Genomic DNA, 27,156 nt, shown 5'->3' with positions numbered 1-27,156 from the left:
TGATTTTTGCCTGGGAGGTACATTAAGAATACTTTTCCAAAAAGATTTTTTTTTCCTTATGAAAACAATGTTAGAATCAGAAGAGGGGAGGCATTAATGTGGATGTAAAAAATTTTATTGTGACTCCATGTTGCAGTACTTTCTTAGGAGCAGACATGCATTTGGAATTATGCTATTTTAGTGTCCTATTTTTGCAAAAACACAGATAATTTTATAACTGCAGAGCACAAGTTTAGATGCTCCTTTTAACATGAGAAATAATTCTGTCTGCTCAGGGTGCCGTGTTTTACAGTATTTTACCTAGCAGACAGGTAGAGATTTTTTCTCTTTTTCCCAGAGGAAGAAGTAAGTGGGGCTGCTCTCCTAGCACTTAATGATCGGATGGTTCAGCAATTGGTAAAGAAAATTGGGCACCAGGCTGTTCTAATGGATTTAATTAAGAAATATAAGCAGAAGAGTCAAGAGCTGAAGTCCCCTGGAGAAACAGCCCCGGTCATGCAAGCAGAGTAAGTGTTCATGAATGGCCTGATTTTTGATTCTGTGCTTTCCCTAAGATGGCTGTAACATGGCATATGGAGTTTTAACTTTGTTGAAAATTGTGACCATTTTCAACCTGTGTGTACAGTAACAGTTTTTGCAAAGTTTTATGAATCAAGATACTTTTTCTTTTAATGCACCAGGTTTTTAAACTCTAACTGTATTTATTAGGGAAGACCTATAAGCCTGAAGTTCCTGTATAGAAATCTCTGTAATAAGCAGTTAAAATATAACACAAGCAGAAATGAACTCCTGCAGCTTAGGTCTTAAAGTTAAGACTTGAGGAAGGCATCTTTTTCTGCTTCTTTGCTTTCCCCAAAGCTATTTATGTGTGTATTTACTTATTTGCCCAGGATTCCTTATAGTAACTAATTTATATTCTCTTCTAGAGGCCTTCATAATATGATTTGCTAAAGATTTTTGCTGCACTGGATTTCAAGAGTGTTCTTGGAGGACTGAATGCTGTGGTAGCTTTCCACAGAAGTCTTGTAGAAAGATTTGTGATGGTTTTGAGGTTTTGATGTTATTTTTTTTTTAAAATCATTGACTTCTGCCATCAAAAGGAATGGTAACAAAAATTATGAAATTAAAAATTTCACTTTATAATCTATGCCCCAGGATCATTTCAGACATTCTGATTTGGCTTTTCGATATTTGAAATTTTTGCCAGATTTCTAAGTTTAAATAACTACTGCATTCTGATTATTCATTAATTTTTAAAATAAGGCTATGATGCTCGATGAAATCCATTCCATGTTTTTACTTTAGTTTTTTGTTTTTTTCCCCAGTATATCTGTAAAACTCTATGTTTCTGTCTTGCTTTTTTATAAGCAATGCAATGTTAGGTAATTTGATTTCTAGAGAATGTGAATATTTGGGACAAGGAGGGGGGGGGATAGGTCAGCTTGAAGGAATGGCCCACATTTGGTCTGGAGAGCCTACCGTTTGATTTATTCGAGGGATTTCTTCTAAATGTTGTTTTGACCTGTCTGTGTAAAAGATATGTGACTTCTGAGGCAGTTCTCATTGTATGCCTTACGCCTTTGCAGCGCAGGGAGGGAGTAAACCTCATATAGAGCTCGAAGTAATTTCCCAGCATTCTTGGATGAGTTGGACTCTTGAGCTGGAAGTTCCCCTCAGTTGACTGGAATCTTGATGTTGCCTTAGGCACAGCTTGGAAGAAAACTGACAGCCTTTTTTCCCACTGCAAAGCAGTTTATAATGTTCTCTAGTAAATGAGAACTAACTGGACTGCCAGGAAGTCTGGGCATCATTCCTGGTCCTACCACTGACTTGGATTGATTGCATTAAATGTTGACACTCCTTTTGCTTCATCTCTAGGTTGTGAAAAATAATACATACTTAATTCCATGTTAATCACACTGATGTTCAGAGTATCATAATCTTTGAGAAAATACCTCCTCCTTCTCCCACACTAAAATATAGTCTTTTGTTAAATATTAAGCATTATTAATGTGCTTTATAAAGCCACATTTTGGAATGTAACCATGACTTAGAACATTGGTTTTCCAGGGACTGAGTGGGGACTCTTCATTCTACCCAGTAAATAGTTGACTCTAAGGTTTGTGTTGTTTTACATTCAGATTCAATTATTCTGGTGCAAAATCACAATTTCAAGTAGGTTTATAGGTTATAGTTAGCTAAAATGTTTATTGGCTATATTTGCTTATTGTCAAATACGTAGGCACTTGACAAATACATTGTCATGTGGGACTCATAGTAATAGAAAAAAGGTATAAGAATATGCTATTTATTTAGTTAAACAACTTTAATAAGTTCTTAATAAAGATAGGAAATTTAGTGTAGTAAAAAGAACCCTGAAGCTAGGTATTAAAACTGGATTACGGATCTCTGTTCTGATATTAGCTACTCATCTAACCTTGGAGATTTGCTTGACTTTTCTTAGTTTCAACTGTAAAATGAAGTGGGTAGAATAAATGATGCTTAGGACTCCCTCTGAAGAGTTTATAAAGTGGCAGCCTAGATTAGAGTTTACAGGTGGGTTCCAACTTCAGTATAAACTTCATTTAATGGCTAACAGTTGCCTGGTATGTTACTTTGAAAAAAAATTTACAGGCCACATATGGACAGGATACTTGGCCTCCAACTCAGACTTAGGCAAATGACAGGAATGTATAAGAGGAAGGAATATATCCAGTTGCTTTTTGGGTTGCTCTTGTTGAAGCCGGTAGAAAAATCACTGGACAGGAAGTTGGAAAGTTGGAAAACTGAGGTAATGGGTGCTGTTACTGAGTAGCTTGTGATGGGAAGCAAGTTGCCTTCCTTTCAGTTGTATCACTTAGAAGATGAGGGAGTTAGTGAAGAGTGGTTCAAAGATCATGAAATTCCACAAATAATAAAAGGTCCCCCTAGATGGCAGGGAAGAGAGAAAGGATCTGAAATAGAGTTCATTTTTTTGCCAAATAATGTTAATCAGCAAAGGTATATTCTGTTATTACCATCGTTTCATCAAGGAAAGGATTATCAATGATACCGTTTTTAAATGTGATAGAGGAGTGAAAACAGCAGAGTAACCTGGCATCATCCCCCTCCCGGCATGTATAAACCAGTAGCGAGTGAGATGGCCCCGGAGGGTTTTTCTTTCAGTCCTCTTAGTCAGGACTCTAACGTGGAGCTTGGAGTGGACACAGATCATAGGTTTACTCTGGGCTGATTTATACCTTCAGAGTCACTATGACAGCAACCGTTGAATACCCTAGACCCACCTTTTCTTTCTCGGCGACAGGGAGGAACAGTGCTCCAGCCCGGCCAGTGGAGGGGAGCGGACGCCATCTTTCTATCCAGCTGACAACCTTGACAACGGATTAATTGACCACCGAGTACTGAAACAGAGGTGGGATGGACAACTTCTAAACATCTGAAAGCCAACTGATAATATTTGTCTTTATTTTTATGAGGTTTCATGTTTAAATGCATTTCTGAGTGGAAACTGTTTTTCTGGAAGGGACTTTTGTAAATCAAGTGATGAAGACATTTGGTAAGAGATGAAGGTCAATTTGTTTTATCTTCGCATTGAACAAGTTAAGTTTTGAGATGATATTATGCATCTTTCAAGGACACGTTGTTAAGGAAAAAGATGATTTTTCTGTCATAAACTGTCCAGAGTGATTGGCAGTAGCCACAAAGATGGAATTTGTTCTGCAAATAGTGTCTTATAGAATTAACTTTTTGAGGAGTCTTTTTTTTTTTTTAATTTGAATTAACAGTCTTGACCATTCCTGATGGAGGCACTGCTTTTTGGAGGCGGGGGGAGGCACTGCTTTGTTAAACATTTCCTTCCATCCCTACACTGGGTTTTATGAGCTGTAGTATTTCAACATATGGGCTACACTGGAACAGAGGAAAATGATGTATCTAGAGAAACAGACCCAGGAGTGTGGCACTAAAAGTCCTGAGGGGCACTGTCGGTAAGAGATGGTCCAAGAGTCACGGTAGTCAAGCTAGCATCTCCCAGCCACCTGCCCTGTGCAGTTCAGGCATCACCCCGATATCTATTCTTTTCAGCAGCTGCTGAGCAAATGCTTTTCTTTAAGTGTACTGTCATGAAAAGGAGAGATGTCAGCTGGCACCATATAATCAGGCGATAGCCAAGCCAGAGCATCATCCTTTGTAGTTTCACTTTCCATTATCATCTCATTTAGTGCACACAGCCGTCCTGTCAGGCCGGTATTATTCTCTCTTTCTTGTGAATGAGTTAAACTGAGATTTAGAGAAGTCAAGGGGCTTCTATCTAGTTTCCCAAATGGGCTGTTCTCACCACTGCACTGGATATACTGCCATCAGCGTGGGAGTTCAGGGGACCAAAGGCAGCAGCCTCGGCCCCTGGCCGCCCAGCCCCAGCAGCCCCGTGAGTGAGTGCAGGGGAACTGGGCACCTTTGATCAGGGCTTCGGCTCTGGGCGTCCTCTCTGCTCTCTTTCTCTCTCCACCACCTGCAACCTTGCACTCTCATCCCTGGGCTCAAAGGCTCCAGCTCTTCAAGTGGTAGAATCCATCTTCCTTCACACCATTGGCTCCCACTTGGGGGTGATGAATGAGGAGATAGAGGCAATATCCTGGGTAGGGCTTGGTCCCCTGGGTCTTCCTGGTCTGAACTGCGGTTCAGAAGATGTAAATATGTTTGAATGATGGCTTCATTCACCGCCTCTCTGTTCACGGGTGCTGGTTGGTTCCCAGTGCCATCCTTCGATGTGGTTCCAGGTGTGTGGAGTCAGGCGGGGGTCTTCAACTACCCCTTCATGAAGCTGCCAAAAGTTGCCAGTCCCTTCTCTGACTGTAGGAGGAGCGACAATTAGCCCCAGTGGTCCAACCCTGACACCACTGTGAATCAGTATTCAAACCGAAAAATAGGAATAATAACCACAAATACTTCTGTCACAGGGCTCCTGTGAGGACCATTATCTAAAGATAGATAACACCTGCTCAGTGCTAAGCCAGGAAGCCCTGGAAAGCATTCAGTACCACAGTCTGCTCAGCGTGGCTCCAGGTAGTAAGCTCACTTTGCTATAAGGACCTCTTTCCTCTCCCTTCTTGCTGCCAGTGGGAGATGAGGATGCCCTTTCTACAGTTTCTCTGGGTCCTTTCTTTTTCCTAAGCCCTCTGATGATATTCCATTCTTATATGGTCCTGCAATGCTGGCCAAATCGGATTATTATGCCTATTTTTTCACATGGCTGACCAAAAGCACAACCAGTGCTTCAGGATATTTCTCATTCTTTATAGTGTCTGGCATGGAGGAGGGGGAAAAAAAACAAACAGAATTGTGTTAGAAATGGAGAAAAACAGGAGAGTTTGGAAACCAGAGTCTCATATCTTTCTTCTAATCATAAAATGTCTCCTAATCTATGTGCCAACTGGCTGCTCATCACAAGCACCACAGTTAAACATGTCCAAAAACTGAACTCATGTTTCTTGCTTTAGTGTATATTTAAGTGTAAGAAATACAAATTCTCTAGAACCCAGTGACAAGGGTAGAGACACTGATGCTGGAAAGCCAGGGGCCAAGCGGTCCCTCCCTCACTCTCATGGGGCCACTTGATGGCCATCTCCATCTCTCTTTTGCTTCCCTCATCTGCCTCATGCCCTTACGTCTTCCTTTGAGGATGGATTTATCCTACTATTCATGTACGCTCTGTCCCATTCAGACTGGCTGGCCTATGGCAGGCTCATCACAGCACTGCCTCTAGGAAATTCTCCGTGAAAAGAGCTCAGATCACCCCAGGTAACAGACTCAGTCTTTCAGTATCTGGGGAAGAGGAACTAGGAGGGGGTTCCAGTGCAGGTCAGATGTCCCCTCCTGGCCAGTCAGCTATGTGCGGGCAGATGAGGACACGGCAGACATACCTGTTTCAGATAGTTTTTCTCTGGTTCTGCCATTTATTCAGGGCTATGGAATGAGGAGGGATAGAAGATTTTCTCCCCTCTCACATCCTGTCTCAGAGAGTGGCCCCATCATCCAGCCATGTGAGTTAAAATCCGATCCCTGTTTGGGGAACTGGATTCCACATGCTGCAACAGAGTTCATATGCCACCACAACAAAAAGAAATCCTCATGTGGCAACAAGTATCAGGGATTCTGCATGCCACAATTAAGAACTAAGACCTGGCCCAGCCAGATAAACAAATATTTTTTGAAAATTGCCTATCTCCTGCCCTTCTGCCCAGGGCGCTAGTCATTCAACAGGTGTTGGTTTAAGAGCCTATTGCACAGTTCCTGCTTCAGGCTGTGTTCTTCCCTTCCCTTCTCTACCTGCTCATCGTTGAAGACTCTGCTCAAAAATCCCTCTTTCTGAAGGAAACCGCCCCCCGCCACCACTGATATTCCAGCTCAAGCAAGGAGCCCTTTTTCTACCATGTAGCATCCTCTACATACCCCTTTCTTATAAGACTAGATAATAGAACTGATCACTTTAAAGTCTGTATTCCCTCCATAGAAGTTCTACCTGGGCAAAAGCCATACCCTTTTTTCCCTTGTGAGCAAAGCATTTGGCATAGTACTTGGCAAACAGAGGCTAAATAGGAGTTTTTATTTGAAATGAGGATGTATAGTCCAATGAAAGACTGAATACACCTTCACAAGACAGGATAAATATTTGAATAGTATCAATTTCTCTTTAGACATTTTTGATACAATTCCTGCTAAATATGCTCATTTTTTGAACAGAATTAAACCTCAGGAGTTTGTGGGCCACTCATACATAATAGGCTAGCAAGCTGATGTTTGGCTACAAGGCTTTCACGAAGCCATGTGCTTTAATGAGGTGGGAAAGGATGGTGGGTGGAGTGGCAGCTTTGGGATCTCTCACACCGGGGTTGGGAATCCGGGCTGTCACTTGTGGTCCAGTGGGTCTCTGCACATCGTGTGATAGGAGCCCCCATCTGCAGGTGCAGAAACAGTGAAGGTCCCTGGCAGCTGCTAAAATCCCATACAAGATGGCCAACATTATTCTTGTGATAATTTCTCCTAGGTTCCCTAAAAGGAACATGTGTTCTCCATCCAGATCATTTGCAGACAAGAAATAAAAGAAGGCTCTAGAGGCAGGACATTCACATGACTTTGACTCTTGAAACGATGTGTGTGTCCCAGTGGATGAATTCCAAGTCCCAAGGAAACACGTGCTGCTGTGACATGAAGCAGCTTTCTTTGGTGATAGGTGATCCCATGCTCTTTACTGAATAGTTCAAATGCCCTTTCCTGATGGAAAGCTTATAAGGTCCTGTCCTCAGCATGTGTTGGTGATCCTTTAGAAAGATATTTTTTCTTTTGTAATGCCGTTCTTCATTTTTCCTCTATACTGTTTGTTTCCCTCTCGGTACCTAATAAGGCATGAAATCAGGTAAACAGGTAGAGGTCTCCTAAATGCCACTTTAAAAACACTTGGCCTGAGCTTTAAATATATGTGTGTGCAGATGTTTTGCTTCAGCCTTTGGGTGTAATTATAAATTAGTCACAATTTCACGCATGTTTTAAAATTATTTTAGCGATGACTTTTTTTCTGGTTCTGGCTACTACTATAAAATACTGTAGAATGATCTTACCCACCTGCCTATGCTCAGGAAGGCAAATGTCAGTAGGTCCACGCTTGACGTATTGTTTGTAGGCAATGGCACGTTGCCTACAGCACCCTCGTGTGTGTATCTTGTCCATCACATAATAAGGGGAGTGCACCAGGACCACCCAAGTGATACATGGTCGCATTTGATGCTGAATCCCAGGTCAGTGACCCAAGAGTGCAGTGTTACATCCCACATCTCCTACCCTGCAGGGGTATAGAGCACCCATGCCTAAGTTTTGTGTGTTTTGGACGTATTACCTTCCAAGTCTAGTCCCTGACTGGAGATTCCCAGTGTACCGTGACTGAGGAAATGCTATAAAGCGTCCTGCAGTAAGAAAACCCATTTCACTCTGTCTGGCCCAGAATTCTTTCTCTGCGTGCCATCTCTTAATATGACAGGACCCACCTTAGGAACTGCTGATTTAATGATTTCTTACCTGAGTCAGGGTCCATTCATTCATTCCATAGCAAACATTTACCTGGTGCGTCCTGGATGCCAGGCCCTGGGAGGATACACTGGGGGGCAGAACAGACCAAGCCTCCCACCTCACAGAGTTCTCATTCTAATAGTGAGGAGATAATAGATACCTATGATGTTACATTGTAAATATGTCTAAGTGCTATGAGAGTCAATAAGGCAAAGAAAAAAGGGGGGAAACAGAGGAAATGGTGTGTGTAAGTTCATGTGTGTTAGCTTCAGGAGGGTTTTCAAGGCGATCTTTCGACTTTGACCAGATGTTGCTTGAGCAGAGACCCAAATGAAATGAAATGAGGAATATTGGCTCATCAAGTTAGAACAGAAATTTCCTTCAGTGGAGGATATCTGGACGCAGCCAAACTGGACTTGCAGGGAAAGCTAGGCTGTTGTGACTGATAAATAACTCTCTGACTCCTGCTCATTCCTATTAACTGATAGGAAGTCTTCAGAGAGATCAAAGTACACTTGATTTCTAGTCTCTCCTTCCCTTCTGTTCAGTCCAAAAGTTACTGAATATACACCGTGAACTAGATATTATATAGACAGGGGGTGAAGTGGGGGCAATTTTGTCCTTGCCTAGGGGAGCTCAGATTCTGACAAGAAAGATACAGAAGTTAATAACTGCAATATTGAGAAAGAGAAGCAGAAATAGAAATGCACAGGGTATAGAAATAGCCCAGAAGAAAGTTAAATGAGACTTTTAGGGAAGTAAGTATAGAGAAGGCCCCTGAGGGAAGTCTTCTCAAAAACTGAGGGTGTGTGGAGGGGTTTGAAACATAATTTGAATTTCGTCTGAAGGAAAATGAAGCAAGAGAAGAAAAGAATGTTCCCAGGAAAGCAAACAGCTGATGCAAAGGTACAGGCACCTGAAATGGGCTAGGACATGCTATTTGGAATGTGAGCGATAGAGACGGAGAAAATGAACTTGCTGGAGATGGTGAGGGGTGCTGTTAGGAGGCAAGAAGACCCTGTGCTGTTCCAGCGGACAGGAGCGCGCTGTGACTGGGGCTGTGCATCAGAGTTTCCTGGAGGACCTAAATGAAATGTATCAGGGCCCTGTACCAGTGCTTCTCAGACTCCAGTACAACTAAAAGTCACCCAGGAATCTTATTAAAATGCAGGTTCTAATTTAGTAAGTCAGGAATGGGACCTGAGATCCAGCACTTCTAACAGGTGCCCTAAGTGATGCTAGTGTTGTCTTGGGACTATCCTTTGCAGTAGCAGCAAAGGCATTTCTGGGTGTACAATAGATTAAATGCTTGTGTCTCTCCAAAATTCATATGTTGGAACCCTAATCCCAATATGATGGTATTTGGAGGGAAGTAATTAAGCCCTGAGGATGGACCTCTCATGGATGGAATTAGTGTCCTTGTAAGAGGCTAAAAGGCCAACAGGACTTCCCTAGTGGTGCAGGGCTTAGGACTGCATGCTTCCACTGCAAGGGGGCATAGGTTCGATCCCTGGTCAGGGAACTAAGATCCTACTTGCTCTGGGTCACAGCCAAAAAAACGTAGTATTTTTTTATAAAAAGGAAAGAGACCAGAGGGCTAACTTGCTCTCTTTCTGGCGTGGAAGGACACAGCAGGAGGACGGTCTCCTATAAACCAGGAAGATCATTTTTGCCAAGAGCCCAACTTGGCTGCAACATCCAACCTCTGTAATAACGAGAAATTAGTGTTTGTTCTTGAAACCACCTGTGTGTGTGTGTGTGTGTGTGTGTAGTTGCTCAGTCAGATCAACTGTGTATCTGATACGTATTTGACTCTTTGTGACCCCTTGGACTGTAGCCTGTCCATGAAATTTTCCTGGACATTTTCCTGAAATTTTCCATGGACAGGCTCCTCTGACCATGACATTTTCCAGGCAAGATTACTGCACTGGGCTGCAATTTGCTACTCCAGGGCATCTGCTCAAACCACAGATCGAAACCGCATCTCCCACATCTCCTGCACTGGCAGGCAGATTCTTTACCACTGTGCCACCTGGGAAGCCCCTTAAGCCACCCAGTTTAATGGTACTTTGGTATAAATCAAGTTGCTTGAATCCTTAGAAATAGGAAAGTTTTATTTGTATGAAGCTACATGGTTGAGGAACTGGCAAGTCACAGCCTAGATGGCACACAGTTGGGACAAGACTAAGTCAGTCTTTCTTTTTGGCCCCAAAAGTCACATAAAACCAGCGCTGTGGGCCAGATTTGAAAAGTGAGTTTTCCAGGCTCATCTCTATTTAGCAGATGCTCTGAGGATATAAACTGTTCACATGAGATCAGGATTCAAAAACCTAGTCATATACAGGTGGATTAATAAAAAACTGCCCTGAACCACCCGATTTTGATAATTATGAACTACAAAATGGTAGTACAATAACTGCATAGGCAATGTCTCGTTACTTTTTCTTTTTTATGAATGAGAAATAAAAAAGAAAAAGAGGGACTCAAACATGATAGCTCTATGAGATCTGTTTTTGCGACTGTCATGCTAGTAAGTGTAAATATTGAGGGTAAGGTCACGTTTCTGGGTCTTTGTCCATCTGTCAATACCAAGAAGAATTGGGGAACAGGGAGAAATAAGAGATGTATTTATTTTATGCTTCTTTTCTTGATTAGTCAAAACCCCAAAAGTTCTTGGGTCCTTGAATCTGTCACTGGCAACCAAGGACAGGGAGGATTTGAGAGATGTCTGTCTGTCTGTGTTACAGCACAGTGCCTGATGCCAGCCACATCTCTACCTCTACTGTCTGCTTCATTACATGTTCACACATGCCTTTCAGAAACTAAATTCCTCTGGAAATTTCATAGATTAAATGGTGGCTGTGATAGCCCAGAGCTATAAAACATAAAGTAAAAGCACACATCAAACGATGAGAATGTGGAGAAAACATTTTCTGAATTACTGGTGGTTGCAGTGCAAACATTTTCTGAATTACTCGTGGCTTCAGCAACAAAACAGCATCTCCTTCATAGTCCGTGCATGTCTTGCAGTGATATCATTCTATATTTTCAGAGATGGCATCTCACCTAAATCTCTCTCTTGGGCTTTTCAAAAACGTCTTGTTTACTTTGTTTTCTTAGCAGTGGGAAGTCTTGCCTAGGTAAAGTAAAGCAGGTAATTCACAGAGTACTGGCATAGTAACACAGAAGCAACATTTCTGTTGAACTTTGTAGTTTGGTGAATTTTGATCCCTGTTTTGAAGATGTGTATTATAACGTCCTTTTGTGTGCTACGGTTAGATGACAGCAAGTTCTTTAAACAGATGTCTAAACCTTCTCTTACTTGACTCCATTCCCTTCTATGTTCCCAAAACACTGAAGGTTTTAGATGTGGTTACATGGCATTTCATTTCAGAGCTGATACTAGAAAACTGGGCACCCCGATATATACCATTTTCAGTGTATAGAGTCTGCACGTTTCTGTGTGGAAAAGAATAAAATGAATGTAGGCTTGTGGAACACAGTCTTTCCATTAAGTCCCTGGAGAGCACAGTATTTGTCACTGCTTTTTCTTTTGATGCTGGGAACGCTACTACTGATTGAGGTGGTTCTTTACATGTGAAGACCAGGCCTGGTAGTGAGGACGGCTGTTCTTCACAGCCAAGACTTCCACTTGTCTCATGCTCTTCTTCTTTAAGGACCAGAAAGCAATACCATTTTACAGGACTCGAAAAGCATCACAGTCCCTCAAGGTAACAGATTATCTCCAAGCTGGGGACCCCTAGAGAAAGGTGTCATTTGTGGCCCAAATCTTAGGCAAGTAGACCTGATTCATGACTATGATGCCAAAAGTCAACCAGGATTCAGTTGAGTGTGACATGAACTCTGCCTTTGGTTCTGTAAAGAACCCACATGGGTTGTAGCTAAAACCTGGTGAGAAAACTTCTTTGGGAGGTTTTCTCAGTGGTGGTTGATTATTATGAATTTCCCTGGTGGCTCAGACGGCAAAAGCGTCTGCCTACAATGCGGGAGACCCAGGTTCGATCCCTGGATTGGGAAGATTCCCTAGAGAAGGAAATGGCAACCCACTCCAGTACTCTTGCCTGGAAAATCCCATGGACAGAGGAGCCTGCTGAGCTACAGTCCATGGGGTCGCAAAGAGTCGGACATGATTGAGCAACTTCACTTTTACTTTCACCCTCATAGTCACAGGCTAATTCTTAGGTATCCTTTGTGTATACAGAGGACTCTACTCCAATCCCCAGATCTGTCTCTCTTGCATTTGGGTCCCACACATTTTCATATCTCAAACTTGAGGACTTGGTGATGTCACTCCACTGGCATGTCAGCTTGATGCCTTCCTAGTCAATGGTTCCTTTATCATGGATGGGTTGTTTTTAATATAATTCCCCTTTTCAGAAGATGTCAATTTCATGTGTGAATACACAAGTTTAGGGAACTTATGACTGTCTTTGTTTCTCTGTCTTAGAATGTTATATTTAATATTTTTACATCTCTCTCAAACGTTCCTGAAGCTTTCTATAACATTTTTGTTATAGAACTGTTCCTAAATAGCTATAACTATATAGCAGTTGTAGTTCTAGAACTGTTAAAGAACTGTTATAGAACTGTAGAACAACTGTTTCATTCTACAATGACATTAGGGAAATCAAAGCAGGTAAGAAAGCAAGACATAGTTGAGTACCCGTGGGGCCAGTGCTGGACCAGGCCGTGTGGGGGGTTTAGACAAGGAAGACCCCAGAGAGCCGGGAGAGAGGGGAAGAGCATCGACCTGGGGAGAAGACCGAAGGTGAGCCTAGAAGAATGAAGGAAACTTGGGGCGTTTGGGGTGAGAGGAACAGCTGTTGACATATGCATAGTGTGTCCTGGAGATTTAGAAGGCTTGAATCTTGGCTGGATCTGAGAAAAAACATTGGATACTAGCTGATAATAAAATGGCACACAAAACTGGACTATCTTATAAGCTGTCCTAATTATTGAGTAAGTTATATACTCTGGCAATAAAACAAGTAGTCCTTGCCCAAGTGTATGTCTCTCCTGCTCCCTACCAAGGTTCAACTTCTGTTTTCTGTATGTTGAGATTTTTCCTTAACAAGCTGGAACTCCATTGGCCCTTTTCTGCATAGGGCCATCTCCCTTATCCTAGGTGAGGCCCATATTGTCTGTTCCTTGGGAGTAAAAATAATTAGATGATTTTTCATTCTTATTAAAGTTAAACAAAGTTTTACAGTCAGTGAGCTTCTTCATGAGAACCTCTATCTCATAATTTTTAAAAAGCATTTATTTGTTTGGCTGCATCAGGTCTTAGTTGAGGTACACAGGACATTTGACCTCTCTTATGTCATGTGTATCTTTTATTTGCAGCATGTGAACCCTTGATTGAGGCATGTGGAATCTAGTTTCTTGTCCAGGGATCAAACCTGGCCCCATACACTGGGAGCACAGAGTCTTAGCCACTGAATCAACAGGAAAGTCCCTCATAATTTTTAAATTGGCACATATTGCAATAATAATATTGATAATTATCAAATGTGTCAGCTTAAGTTTATTGTTAGTTTTATTTTATTACAATATAAAGTCTACATAGACCCTGAGTGTTTAGTGCAGTAGACTCTGATTCAGTTATACTGGGAATCAGTCCTAGTCATTAACATGTTTTAAAAGCTTCCCAGATGATTGTACTGTGAACCCAGGGTTGCTACCCACTGAATTAAAGACCTTTGTTTTCTGATATTATCTTGTTAAAGGGCACTGACTCTGTGGAAACAGAGTGGAAACAGAGCGATCAGCATCCTCTTAGTCTGGGATTGTTTTCTGCTTCATGTTCTTGCTTTGAGCTGACTTCTATGGTGTTCTGCTCAACTCTACCTCAATAATGACATGAATAATCACAACCTCACAGTAAAGGTTTTTAAAATCCAATGCAAATACTGAATTTTAATATTTTTATGAATGGGTGGTGATTGTGCCTGTGGTTTTCTGCACTCAATTAGAGTGTGTTTTTAATTTCTGACTCTAGTATTCTGTATAATATTAGTTTTGACTTGTGTTAGCATACTTTGTATTCTGTTCACTTCCAAAATATCTTGTTAAGTTGTTTTAACGTAAAGAAAAGGAAAATTTGTTGCCTCTGATTTTGTCTAATTAGGAGCAAGATGACTGTCTGGCTTTGATTGAGCCTATATGTGTCTGTTACATTCTAGGCATTTGAAAGAAATAAGAACATGCTAATATATATGGTTTTTACCCTGATGTTGAAGAGAATAGACCTATCTAGAGCAAGAAGATAAAAATTGCCTCAAGACCTATTTTATAGCATTGGAATGTAGAAGCTATTCATTGATGAGATACTAAATAAGACTAGCAACCCCAAAAGTCTAAAGGGGTCATGCAGTTAAATAGACTTGAAACTCTTAGGGAAAGGAGATAGATGTTAAAATGTTGGACTGAAACCAAATTTAATGCCTGCACAGTTACAGCACCTTTCAAAAATCTTGGGAAGGCACACAATACAGCCAATGAAACCTGCCATTACTTTAGAATCTTGGTTTAAGTAGATAAAGGAGAGATCGTGGGAGAAAGAAATAAAAGAATAAGAAAAGATATAGGGGTTGTAGATGAGTAATTGCCTCCTAATACCGTCCCAATAAATATTGCTTGAATGAATGAATGAATGAAATAAGAGGAGAACATATTGGAAAGTAGTTTGGGCTGAGGGACAAATTTCTTCTGGGAATTGCCTGTTGCTGTATTGAATCAAGTGCTGAATTATCAGTGTGCTTGTTTTAGCCAGAACATGTTTTCACCACCAATGTAGTTATTGCCAAAGGGGAAAAAAGGAGAAAGATCTTATCATGAAAAGAGAGCAGAATTCTTTCTCCAATTTCCTTTATTCCTCATGTTTTTTTATATCTCTTGCATTCTTACAAAATATTACCTAAAATTCTAAAGGAAGCCTGGTCTTTCAAAGCTCATTTGAATTTCGTTTGGGCTACTAAGGAGCCCATGCTTGTACCAGAAGATTAACCTACTTAGGTTAATTTAGGAAATCTTTCTGTTTTTGGCTTCGGCTTGACTTGCTTCCGTTAGTTCGCTTCCTTTCCAATCAATCCTATTAATGAAATGAACTGAACGCTACCTCTTGCCTCTGGTAACTTGCTTGAAAATTTTAGTTTTTACACACTGGATCAATCACTGATTTTAAGGTTTTAAAGTGGTTCTGATATTTAATTTTATAAACAAACTTACTGAGATTTAACTTTCATAGCATAAAATTCACCTATTTAAAGTATACAGCTCAGTTGCTTTTAGCAAATTTATGTGGTGTGCAGCCGTTGTCACAATCCATTTTGGAGTGCTTTCATCACCCTAAAAAATTCGCTGGTGTCCTTTTATCAGTCAGTCTCCTCTCCCACCCCAAGCCCCAGGCAGCCACTGATCTGCTTTCTGTAGCTATCATTTTCAGTAGCCTTTTGTAGAAACTTCATTTGAGAGGATCAGAATATCTAATACTTATTTTAATTTTAGAGACCAAGTTTACCTTATTAAAATAGCCAAGAACAGCTTAAGTGACTCTTCTACTTCACTACAATATTATTTATTGTAGTGAAATAATAATAATATATTCATTAGAATTAATAAATTAATTTTATTTGCAGCCAAATAAATTCATTAGAAGAATTTTCTGAATCAGATGCTAAGTAAGACTATCACATGCCTCATTTGGTTTGCTGAATTGCAATTTACTCTCTTTTAGTTAGATATCTTGTTCAGTTTTAAACTATGCATTGCCTATTGCCTCCTCAAGATACATGGATCAGCATTCTTCCCAACTTCAGACTGTCTTCTATAGCCTATGCTGTTATGATATTTTTTTCAGAATGACAAGTATTTGTGTGTGTGCAAAGGAAAAGAAAACAAGAGGTACTTGATGACCCTTCAAACATTTGCACATAGATGACTGGATGGAAGATGGGTTGACAACATCCATGTATTTGGATCTCAAGAATGTGTTTTCTATCAACAGTTCTCACGGTTATCAGTTCAGTTCAGTTCAGTCGTTCAGTTGTGTCCGACTCTTTGTGATCCCATGGACTGCAGCACACCAGGCCTCACTGTCCATCACCAACTCCTGGAGTTTACTCAAACTCATGTCCATTGAGTCGGTGATGCCATCCAACCATTCTCACATGGTATAGAGAATTAATAAGTTGCATATATTTGAAATAGAATTGTGTTCTTTGTGTTTTTTTTTATGTCACAGAAGGAATGTGAGACACATTCTAGCAAGGAATAAAGCCTTACAAAGGACTAAGTCCTATGTCTTACCAGAGTTTCCTTATGATGTCAAGTGCATGCTAGCAGAACAGAAGTGTCCTGATCACAGCATGCGGATAAGGATCATTGAGTTCCTCCAGGCGGACATGACCAAGTATCTGGAAGGTTCACTGTGAGTAATAACAGGGCAGACTTGCTGCCTTGGGAGAGGGGGTGTTTTCAGAAGACTTGAAATCATTTGGAACCCATTCTCTTCAGATTTTGCATGACAGATTGGTAATAAGTCCATCGTTGCCCAATATTTGAATGTGTGTCCTATGTTTACTCACGTCTGATGCTTCTGTTACCCCATGAACTATAGCCCACCAGGCTCCTCTGTGGGATTCTCCAGGCGAGAATAGAGGAGTGGGTTGCCATTTCCTCCTCCAGGGGAATCTTCCCGACCCAGGGACTGAACCCAGGTCTCCTGATCTCCTGCATTACAGACGGATTCTTTACCACTGAGCCATCAGGAAAGCCCTTATTTGAGGGTCTACATTATCACATAGAAAGATCTGAAGAAAAGTGAATGTAATTTGGACTCATAGGGAGGAACACGAGCTTCTTGAACTGAAAAATGTCCTCTCTGTCACGCTGAACAGGTACCCCACCACCCAGCAATATAACGACGTGGTCAATGCCCTACTGCAGGCCCACCCTTTCCTGGATGAGGACGGCTGTGGCTTTGTAAGTGACCACATGGAACCATTCGGTTACTCTCAACCCTCCTTAAAATAAGCGCCTTGTGTTGTCCACTAATTTCAGGCCTCGTTCCCTTTTCCTCAGTCTCTCTCTCCCTGTTTATCTAGGTCTGTCTGCTTCTCTTTCTCTGTCATGGTCTGGTCTCTCTAATTCCATTCCCTTGACCATCTCTTCTGTCTCTTGCTCTCAGTCCCCATCTTGTTCTTAGTTTTGGCCTTTCTCTCTCTGCTCTGTTCTTTTTGATGATTTCTATGTGTGCCTATGTTTTCTTTAAAAAAAAAAAAAAAAAACTTTATTTTTTTTAGAGCAGTTTTAAGTTCACAGCAAAATTGAGAGGAAGATACAGAGATTTCCCAAATAGCCCTTGCCCCTACACATCCCTAACATCCCTCATTATCAACATCCCCCACGGAAAGGTAATTCATTACAACTGATGAACCTACACTGACACATCATAATCACCCAAAGTCTATCGGTTACATTAAGGTTCACTCTTGGCATTGTACATTCTATGTGTGTTTAGACAGATGTATCTATGATTATTGTATCATATATAGTACTTTCACTGTGCTAAAAATCCTCTGTGTTCCACCTGTTCATCCCTCCCCATCTTCCTCCTTGGTCTACTTTCTCTGTCTATGTTATCCTCTAGAAAGATGATCAGAATCTCTTTCTCAGAGCATCTGGAAGCTCATGTTTAACCATGAGTCTCTAGGAAGGATCTTCAAGAGATGCCATAGTAGAAAGAGAAGCTGTGGCTGCACCTACATCCATGCTTTCATCACTAGAGTGGTTCTTGCCTTTGTTAACACCTATGGAGAAGTTGTGTAGTTTTGAGGTCTTGACCCGCAGCCTCACCTGATTTACTCATGGTTCTACTGTTCTGACACAAAAAGATCCTGGCTGTGTTTGGGGCAGCAGTTCTCAACTCTGGCTGCATGTCAGGATCCCCGGAGATGCTGATTTATTTGATCTGAAGAAGAAACCTTTGCATCTTTAAAAGTACCCCAAATGATGCTAATGTGCAACCAGGGTTGAGCAACACGGTTCTAGAGGTTTCGCTATAAGCTTTGCTCTCTGAATCTGCAAGTCCCTTGGCTTTAAAAGCTGGGGATCTCCATTGCCCAACAACGTAAACATACTTAACTCTACTGAAGTGTACACTTAAAAAAGTCAAGGCGGTTAAAAAAATTTGAGTGCATTGTGACACTGGAACTGTATGATTTAAGGGACAATTGTGGAGAATTATAGCTTTTATACCTAAAGCTATAATGTCTATTAGTTCTCACATCTCTAGGTGATGTATATGCATATATTGGTAGTTGTATCTAAACAAGATACATGTCCTTTGCACTTTATTTTCGCAGACATCTGTGAGAAAAATTTTTTGCTGTACTTTCTTGAAGATGTGGAATTTAAGCAATTAGTTCCAATCTTTATAGCAAATAATAAATGTCGCTGTCTGTGAGCATAACATTTAAGCCCCTGTTTTCTTTCTTCCCTCCCTTGTTTTGCATTTTTCTTTCTTTCCCTCTTTCTTTCTTGGAAAAAGTTCATTATATAAGGATAGAATCATAGAATTTTCTGAGTGGGAGAGGACCTTAAAGATTATTTTTCACCATCCAGACTCAGAAAAGACATATCTAGAACCAGTAACTTTGAAGTCAGACCGGTATTCAGTTACCCTTGCTTCTAGTATGATATCCTTTCTAAAATATTCTGTTGTGTACAAAAGCACACTATAAAGTAAACCAAATTTTCTCAAAAAAAAAACAAACAAACAAACCTGGGGTCCTAGTATTGATAATTACCCCACATGCTATGAATTCTTTCTATACTTAAGATATGATATTTCCAAAAATTAGTGTTACTGTTTATAGACGTAGTTGTGTTTTTAAGAAATAATCTAAATTTGCTGTTTCAATAAGTTATACTTTCATGGGGTTCAAAAGCTATAAAAGGATATAAATGGAAACATCTCCCGCCCGTCTCTATCCTCCAGTCATCCAATTTTCCTTCCCAGAAGTAACCAGTATTATTAAAGTTTCCTCCCAGAGAACCTTTGCATATATATAAGCAAATACATATCTATCTAATTACATTTTGACCTTTAGCTTTGTGGTTATCAAATGAGACAAACAGAAAGTTATGAACAATGCTTGCTTTGATCTTGTGTGCATGTTACCCACATCTTTTCCCAGTGATGCTAACTAGAGATGGCTCACTGTTAAGAGAGCTGCAAAAGCACTTAGCACATCGTGGTCCAGGTTTGTACGCACACAGTGAGAGGGGGACTTTGGGGCCTGGTAGGTGTTTACGCAAATTCTCCGCACAAGTGTATGTGAGGCTGTGTTTCTCACGTAACAGTGGAAGATGTAGGAAATTTCTTAGCATATTAACGTGAGAGAGAGAGAGGGCACACAAGCGAGGAAGCATTTGGTTGTTTTTAGAACTAATTTTATTCTTAACTTTTAAAAATTTAGATATAATTGATTTACAATACTGTGTTAGTTTTAGGTGTACAGCAAAATGATTTGATTTTATACATATGTGTATGTATATATATAAATACATAACTTTTTCAGATTATTTTCTATTATAGATTGTGACAAGATTTTGATAGTCACAATTTTTTGTTTCAAAAACTTTCAAATCTACAACAGAAGTTGAAAGCCTGCTACAGTGAACACCCATACACCTTTTAACTAGATCAAGGTTTCTCGGTCAGGCCAGTATTTGTAATGGGAAGATATTTTCAAGCCCAGAGGTGATAGACAACAATTTTATTGTTTATATAGGCTTATTCAAATCTCTTGGAAGATTAACTGCTCTGTTTTATAATTTTACACAGTTTTTATGGAAACGAGCCCTCAAAGATCGCTTTAAATATGTTCGAAGACCCATAGAAGATGATGAACAAGTGATGAGAAATAAGTGTAAATTTGGACACCGAAGAGGCCAGACAAGGAAATCTCTTGCTGATATAAGATTTGATGAAATTAAAATTGTCCAGATAAAAGTAAGATTGAATCTTTAATTGTTCTGACAACTTATTGGTTGACTGATTAAGGAATAACAAATACTAGCATTTAAAATAATTAAAGCAAAACAAAATATCCTTTTGAAAATTTAACATGTGGGTCAGAAACCAAGAAAAATCTATTTTGCTTTTGTGAATGAGAATATTTCCAGAAGAAGGTTTCCAAAAACCTGAGCAGAGGGTTTATTGAATATCTCAAGTTTATTCTTTCACAATCTTCAAAAGACCTAGAGAAACTCTTATGTTCTGGGTCTTGGAATAATTTCTTTATCTCTCATCCTAAAATGTGCGCTATGTTCTTGCTATTCTTATTACTACAGAAAGTTTTTAATACTCATATTGTAGGGGTCAAGTAGCCTCCAAGATGTGGGGGAGGAAGATAATCCACACACATGGGTATAAAACTCCACAGTGCTCTACTTGGTACAGAGGCGGCCGTGAGGAACTTCAGGCCAAGGGGGACCCCTGGCAGGGTCTGGAGGTTCCCTGCTCTACAGTGAGTTTGCTGTACCATAATGTTGATGTGGGTCCTAATTATCTGAAGTTCTATAGATATCATCTACTTCATGACCCCCAGATGCTCTCAGAAACAAAAATGTCCCCTGCTAATAAAATAGACTGAACTCCTTAGGAAGGGTGTCCTAACTATCAAGTTCAAGAAGCTAAATCTCATGTCCCCCAAAATACTATGTTTCCCTCAATCCAATATGAATGAGTGGGCTTGCCTGGTGGCTCAGTGCTAAAGAATCCATCTACAGTGCAGGAGCTACAAGAGCCGCAGGTTTGATCCCTGGGTCGGGCAGATCTCTTGGAGGAGGGCATGGCAACCCACTCCAGTATTCTTGCCTGGAGAATCCCATGGACAGAGAAGCCTGGCAGGCTACCGTCTACAGGGTCACAAAGAGTCGGACATGACTGAAGCGACCTAGCACTCACGCAGCACAACATGAATATGTAAACCTAACTTTTCACTATAAGCACATTTATGCTAGTGAATGTGCCGGTGTAAATATTCTGTTTTCTTTTTCAGCTGGTATGATTATTTAATATTAATAGAGCAGCCTATCAGATTATCTCAGTTTTATTGTCACTACTTATAAGTGCCAGGGGATGGGAGTATTTTTTAAACGTATTTTGTAAACTATTCATTCTAGCATGATACATAGAAAAATTTTAGATCTAGATGTATTTTTAAATATCTTATTGTGTAACTTTCAAAGTGTTCTCAAAATGACAGTCCAGTTAAGGTAATACAATTTTATATCTGCTCTTTGATGAAAAGACGAGACAGATGAAAGGTACCTAAATTAAGAGATGTGGTTTTATAGAAACGTTAACTGCAATATTCCAATTTTAAACTAAAATCATAAGGTAAAATTAGATTTGTTTAAAAATATATTTTATATTCTTAAAATAAAGAGCCACTTTGTAAGGGAACATAATTACATTGTGCATAAGTATTCTCAAAATATGTGATTTTCCTCATACTACAAATGGAGTTCCTTTATAAATGAATTAATATTTTACAAATTCAGTTTTCTTTCTTTCCCTTTGATGCGTCTTCCACCAAAATTCACTGGAGTGGGATGAAAGGTAAAATTGGAAAAGCAGCCATTGTCCCCAGGAAGGGTAAGCCCACGGGGTCAGAGGTCACCCTGACGGACACAGTCTACACGGCCGCTCCTCTCTTTTGCTGAGCCATCAACACTGACCCCGTTTGTGCGGTCATCTTTCTGTTCTTTCTCAGAACCACCTCAGTTCATCTTGTAACTGCACTCTTTGTGGTTCCTATCTTGGAGTCTCCTAGACATGCCTGCATCTTAAATTGAATCCTACTAAGGCCCATGCAGGGGTCTTTGCTACAAAAAAAAAGAGGGATTGAATGTATCAGAGCCCAAGATGATTTAAGTTGCAACAGAATTTAGTTTTGACCTTCCTGCCAGCTGGGGCAAAAAGAGGTCATTGTTAGCACCTGAAGAGGCAACAACATTTTTCCTGCCAAGCAAATCTAATTGGTAAGGATTTACTTTTCTCCCTCTTACAAATGGAGCTACACATTGCTGGTTCTTTAAACACTGTAACGTCTCTGTTTATGACCTAATGTTCTGTAAAGCCAAATGCTTCAAAGGATGGAAAAAATTTTACACTAGACTATTGCAGAAACAATGTATTTCTGTATTTTGTACCCTAAATAGTGACTAAGCAAATGGGAAAAACACTAAGAAGACAAGTTCATTGAATACACCACTTATCTCATGGGATTTTAGACTTCAGATGAGTTGCCTAAATTATTTCCAGTGTGCATTTTGAATTTCTTATAGCTCTTTTTAAGTGTCTTTATGATTTCTGAAAATTAAAGATAGTTGGATTAAGATATACTTTGGCAACTTTCCCATCTTTTAAAATTTCTTGACTGGGCACAGCATTTCCATAATATAGAAAAAAAGTTATTCCTTGTGCTGGAGAGATGGAAAACGCTGATGTAGGCAACAAGCTAGGAGGCAGGCCATCCCCCTCAAAGGCAGGGAAGTGGGTTTCGCTAAATTGGAGAAAAGTATTGGGAATAAGTAAGGAAGGAGAAGAGTTTTTCACTTGTTTTGTTTCTGTTATCTGCGGTGGTTAGAGGGAATTTACCAAAATATTGATGGTAGATGCCTCAGTGAAGGACAGTGCATTTCTTACTCTTGTCACATGGGCTTCTGAAGATGACCAAGCAGCTGCAGAATGTAAGTGAGTCTGAGGTCACAGATCTTTTGTCTGCAACCCTCCTCCTCCCTTAATCTCTGAGGTCAGCATGGCGCTGCTTAAACTATGTTCTGTGTGTGTGTGTGTGTGCATGCATGTGCGTGTGTGCATGCATGTGCATGTGCACACATACTCAGTTGTGTCTAACTCTTTGCAACTCCACGAACTGTAGCCCACCAGGCTCCTCTGTCCATGGGATTCTCCAGACAAGAATACTGGAGTGGGTTTCCAGGTCCTCCTCCAGGGAATCTCCCAACCCACAGATCCAACACATCTCTTGCATCTCCTGCATTGGCAGGCAGAGTCTTTACCAGATGAGCCAGTGAGGAAGCCCCTATAAAATCCAAAGCTTCAGCAGCATCAAGCATCTACCCATGAGTCTTAAAAATGCCTGGGAATTCCTTATATTCTGCTACTAAAAGGAATTATAACCATGGTATGCAGAGCTATACTGTCAGAATCCCAGGCTATGTTTCTAGATCAATCCTCCAAAAATACTGGATTTAAATGTGATGTTTAAAAATCGTTTGCCAACCTCATGACCCCATGTCACTGTTCGTTGTACATCCAGTCAAATGCAGTATAAGCAACATTGCTTCTTAGGCATCTGAATTTTAGCTTTAGGTCCAAGCAACTTGTAGCCCTGTGAATTGATAAATCTGTCTCATTTGCTTAATTGTCTTTTACTATACTTCTTAGAGTACTTATAAACAGAGACACAAGTGGATTCTCAAAACAGTAGAATTAACTGAGCAATATCTTTTTTTATTGAAGGATAGTTGATTTATGGCTTCCTTGATAGCTCAGTTGGTAGAGAATCCACCCGCAATGCAGGAGACCCCGGTTCAATTCCCGGGTCAGGAAGATCCGCTGAAGAAGGGATAGGCTACCCACTCCAGTATTCTTGGGCTTCCCTTGTGGATCAGCTGATAAAGAATCTGCCTGCAATGCAGGAGACCTGGGTTTGATCCCTGGGTTGGTAAGATCCTCTGGAGAAGGGAAAGACTACTCACTCCAGTATTCTGGCCTGGAGAATTCCATGGACTGTACAGTCCATGGGGTCACAAAGAGTTGGACACAACTAAGCAACTTTCACTTTCATAGTTGATTTACAATGTTTCAGGTTTTAGCAGTGATTCAGTTATACATATACATACATACATATATACATATATATGTATGTGTGTGTATATATATATATTCTTTTTCAGATTCTTTTCCATTATAGGTTGTTACAAGCTATTGAATATAGTTCCCTGTGTATATAGTAGGTCCTTATTGGTTGTCCATTTTATACACAGTAGTATGTATATGTTAATCTTAAACTCATTTATCCCTCCTTCACTCCTTTGCCCCTTTGATAGCCTTGAGTTTGTTCTCTATGTTTACGAGTCTATTTCTGTCTGTGTTTTGTTTTTTTTTTTTTTTAGAGTTCTAGGACTTTTAATTTGTCCCAAAATTGCTGAAGCAAAAATCATGATAAAACATTCGGCTTTCCTTTACACCCCCCAATGCAAAAAAAAAAAACAACAACAACAACTCTGTAGGAAAAAAATGGTTTTGTACATGGGAAGAAACAATATAAATTCAAAACTTACAGATAAGGGTTAGCTCTATCACTCATCTCTTTAAAAAGTTTATACGAATATCCAGTCAACACCAACAGGGTTATCTCCCTTGAAATGTTATCTATACGGATTTCCAAGTAGACCACAGGGCTGTATACTGTCTTGGAATGTCCTCAGAAGGCTCTGCCATTGATCAGGTAACAGAGTAAAAACCCCAGAGTCCTTTCTTTCAAATGGAAGAGGGAGAGACAGGGATAGAAGAAACTATTCAAACTTCGTCTTCTTTCCTTGTGGCTTGTGGTCTCCTCCTCCTCCTCTGCCTCCTCGGAAGCCTCCTCGCCCTCCAAAGCCTCCCCGGCCTCTGCCACCAAATCCACCTCGGCCACCTCTGCCACCACCTCGGCCTCCAAAGCCACCTCTGCCTCCTCCTCGACCACCAAAGCCACCTTCACCCTTAGGTTTGGCCCAGTCTAAAGTGACTTTGTTTCCATCGATTTCACCATCTTCCATGGCCTCCTTGGCAGCTTTGGCATCTTCCTCACTATTGAAGTCTACAAAACCAAACCCTTTGGAGGATCCAGTCTCCAGGTCAGTGACTATCCTTGCTCGAATAGAGCCATCAAACGACTCCTTTAACGTCTCTTCTGTGGTATCCTCAGAGAGACCTTTGACAAACAGAGTTTTGGATGGCTGGCTTCTTGCATTAGGTGATCCCCTGGGTCCTTGCAACTCCAGTCTGATGGCTCTGCCCTCAATTTCCCTTTTATTACATGAATTTAAAGCTTCTTTAGCATCTTCAAATGAAGCAAATTCTATAAATGCATACCCTTTAGATTTGCCATTTTGGTTCTGGGGCACCTTGATATGAGTTGCCTTCTCAAAAACTTCCTGAAGAGTTTCTTCCGTTGCACTATAGGAGAGGTTGCTTAAAACCAGGGTTTTTGATTCACCACTCCAAGTGCTATTCTTTCCCCCTCTATGGTCTTGACTTTGACCTTTCTCTCCGGTGTAGTACAGAGAAATGGATCGCCCATCTATCTCTGTTCCCTGTTTTTCTTCCAAGGTTTTTTCTGCATCAGCTTCTGTCTTAAATTCAATATAAGCAATCCCTTTACTCTTTCCATCCTTGCTGACTAATCTGATCTCCACAGCATCTTCAAACACTTCTTTTAATTCATCCTGAGTAACTTTGTAAGGCAGATTTTTAGCCAAAAGTGTTCTTGCATCTCGATCTTTCTTACTGTCTTTTCCCTTTGGTTTTTCTAGTTTAATTTCATTGCCAAAGACTTTTAAACCAGTGAGTTCCAAGGCTTTTTCCAGGTCTTCGGCAGATTCAAAGTCCACATAGCCAAACTTCCTAGACACACCAATTCTGACATCGACAACAGCAAGATCATTTTTAGCAAAAAGATCACTGATACCCGTTTTCAATTCAGGAGCAGATTTATTGAAGTTCAGGTTTCCAACAAAGAGATTGAAAGATGTAGTTGGTTCTGTGCCTTCCACTTTTTGTTTCTTGGCTTCAGGAGCTGCTTTTTGTTTGGCCATTTCCTTCTTTCGTTTTCCAGGTGCTTCTTTGACAGGCTCTTCTTCCTCTTCCTCCTCCTCATCCTCCTCTTCCTCCTCATCGTCGTCCTCCTCTTCATCATCGTCATCCTCTTCCTCCTCCTCTTCATCATCATCATCCTCTTCATCTTCATCTTCAGCAGCGCTCTTGGCCTTCACAGGAACAGCTTTTACTGGAGCTTTCTTTCCTTTGGCTGGTACAATCTCCATAGGTTCTTCTTCAGAGTCATCTTCGTCCTCCTCATCCTCCTCCTCATCATCATCGTCATCATCATCCTCATCCTCGTCATCCTCATCATCTGTGGCAGGAGCACCACCAAAAGCAGCAGCTGCCTTCCTCACTGCTGGTTCATCCTCCTCTTCATCTTCGTCGTCTTCCTCTTCACTGTCATCTTCATCTTCTTCATCACTGTCTTCCTTCTTGGCATTCTTGCCGTTCTTTGCTCCCTTGCCTGAGGCAGCTGCTCCCTTCTTATCAGAGGTTGCTACCAATGCTTTGCCTGGGGTGGCTCCCTTTTTGCCAGGTGTTACCACAGCTTTAGCAGGTGTAACTGTCTTCTTGGCTGGCATAGCTGCTGCTTTTTTGCCAGGGGTGACAACTGCTTTCTTTGCCGGTGTGGCAACTGCAACCTTTTTTGTTGGGGAAACCATCATCTTCTTTGCTGGAGTCGTGGTAGCCTTCTTGCCTTTTTTCTGAGGGATAACAATCTCTTCTCCACTGCTCTCATCGTCTTCATCTTCTGACATTTCCTCATCTTCACTATCTTCTTCTACCTCCTTTGGGGGAGGAGCCATTTTCTTCGAGTCACCTTGATTTTTACCGGCCTTTGCGAGCTTTACCATGATGGCGGCTTATAACGGCGGAGTATGTGGCGAGCGAGTGGCGCAGACGAGCCCAGAGGAACCTAAGCACCGTCGATGGCGGCCGCTAATCCCTGAGCGCGTACACTTGGCTGCCAGCTAGCGCTCGAGACTCTCTGTCTGTGTTTTAACTGAGTACTTATTTAAGTTGCTGACAATATTATCCTGTTTAAATGATGAAGACACGTTGGTAGTAAAAGCTTATAGGAATTGTATGTATGCAGTGTAGTGGAATTATCTTTGTGCTGTATTATTTTCTTGTGAAAAACCTGAAGTGTTAAAGTTGAGTGACTCAAA

At 40.8% G+C, this 27,156-nt stretch overlaps 2 protein-coding genes across 5 annotated transcripts in view; one reads left to right on the top strand and one right to left on the bottom strand.

Annotated features, from left to right (window-relative positions):
• Positions 1-27,156, top strand: part of SAMD3 (sterile alpha motif domain containing 3) — a 54,420-nt gene that overhangs the window by 750 nt on the left and 26,514 nt on the right. For 3 of the 4 annotated variants that reach the window (XM_061130577.1, XM_061130574.1, XM_061130575.1), the window contains 5 exons: positions 338-506; positions 3,305-3,412; positions 16,325-16,510; positions 16,980-17,064; positions 19,931-20,098. In XM_061130577.1, the coding sequence (XP_060986560.1) occupies positions 338-506; positions 3,305-3,412; positions 16,325-16,510; positions 16,980-17,064; positions 19,931-20,098 (716 nt within the window). The remainder of the gene's footprint in view (positions 1-337; positions 507-3,304; positions 3,413-16,324; positions 16,511-16,979; positions 17,065-19,930; positions 20,099-27,156) is intronic. The other variant, XM_061130576.1, reaches the window with a different exon arrangement.
• On the bottom strand, positions 24,349-26,967 carry LOC133046977 (nucleolin-like). Its single transcript, XM_061129997.1, has one exon. The coding sequence runs from the start codon at positions 26,839-26,841 to the stop codon at positions 24,697-24,699; it is 2,145 nt and encodes a 714-aa protein (XP_060985980.1). The 5' UTR covers positions 26,842-26,967; the 3' UTR covers positions 24,349-24,696.

This window comes from Dama dama, chromosome 26, assembly GCF_033118175.1.
Source record: "Dama dama isolate Ldn47 chromosome 26, ASM3311817v1, whole genome shotgun sequence".
Lineage (NCBI taxonomy): Eukaryota > Metazoa > Chordata > Mammalia > Artiodactyla > Cervidae > Dama > Dama dama.
Note: the sequence above shows the minus strand (reverse complement) of the source record. Positions and strands in the feature narration are given on the sequence as shown.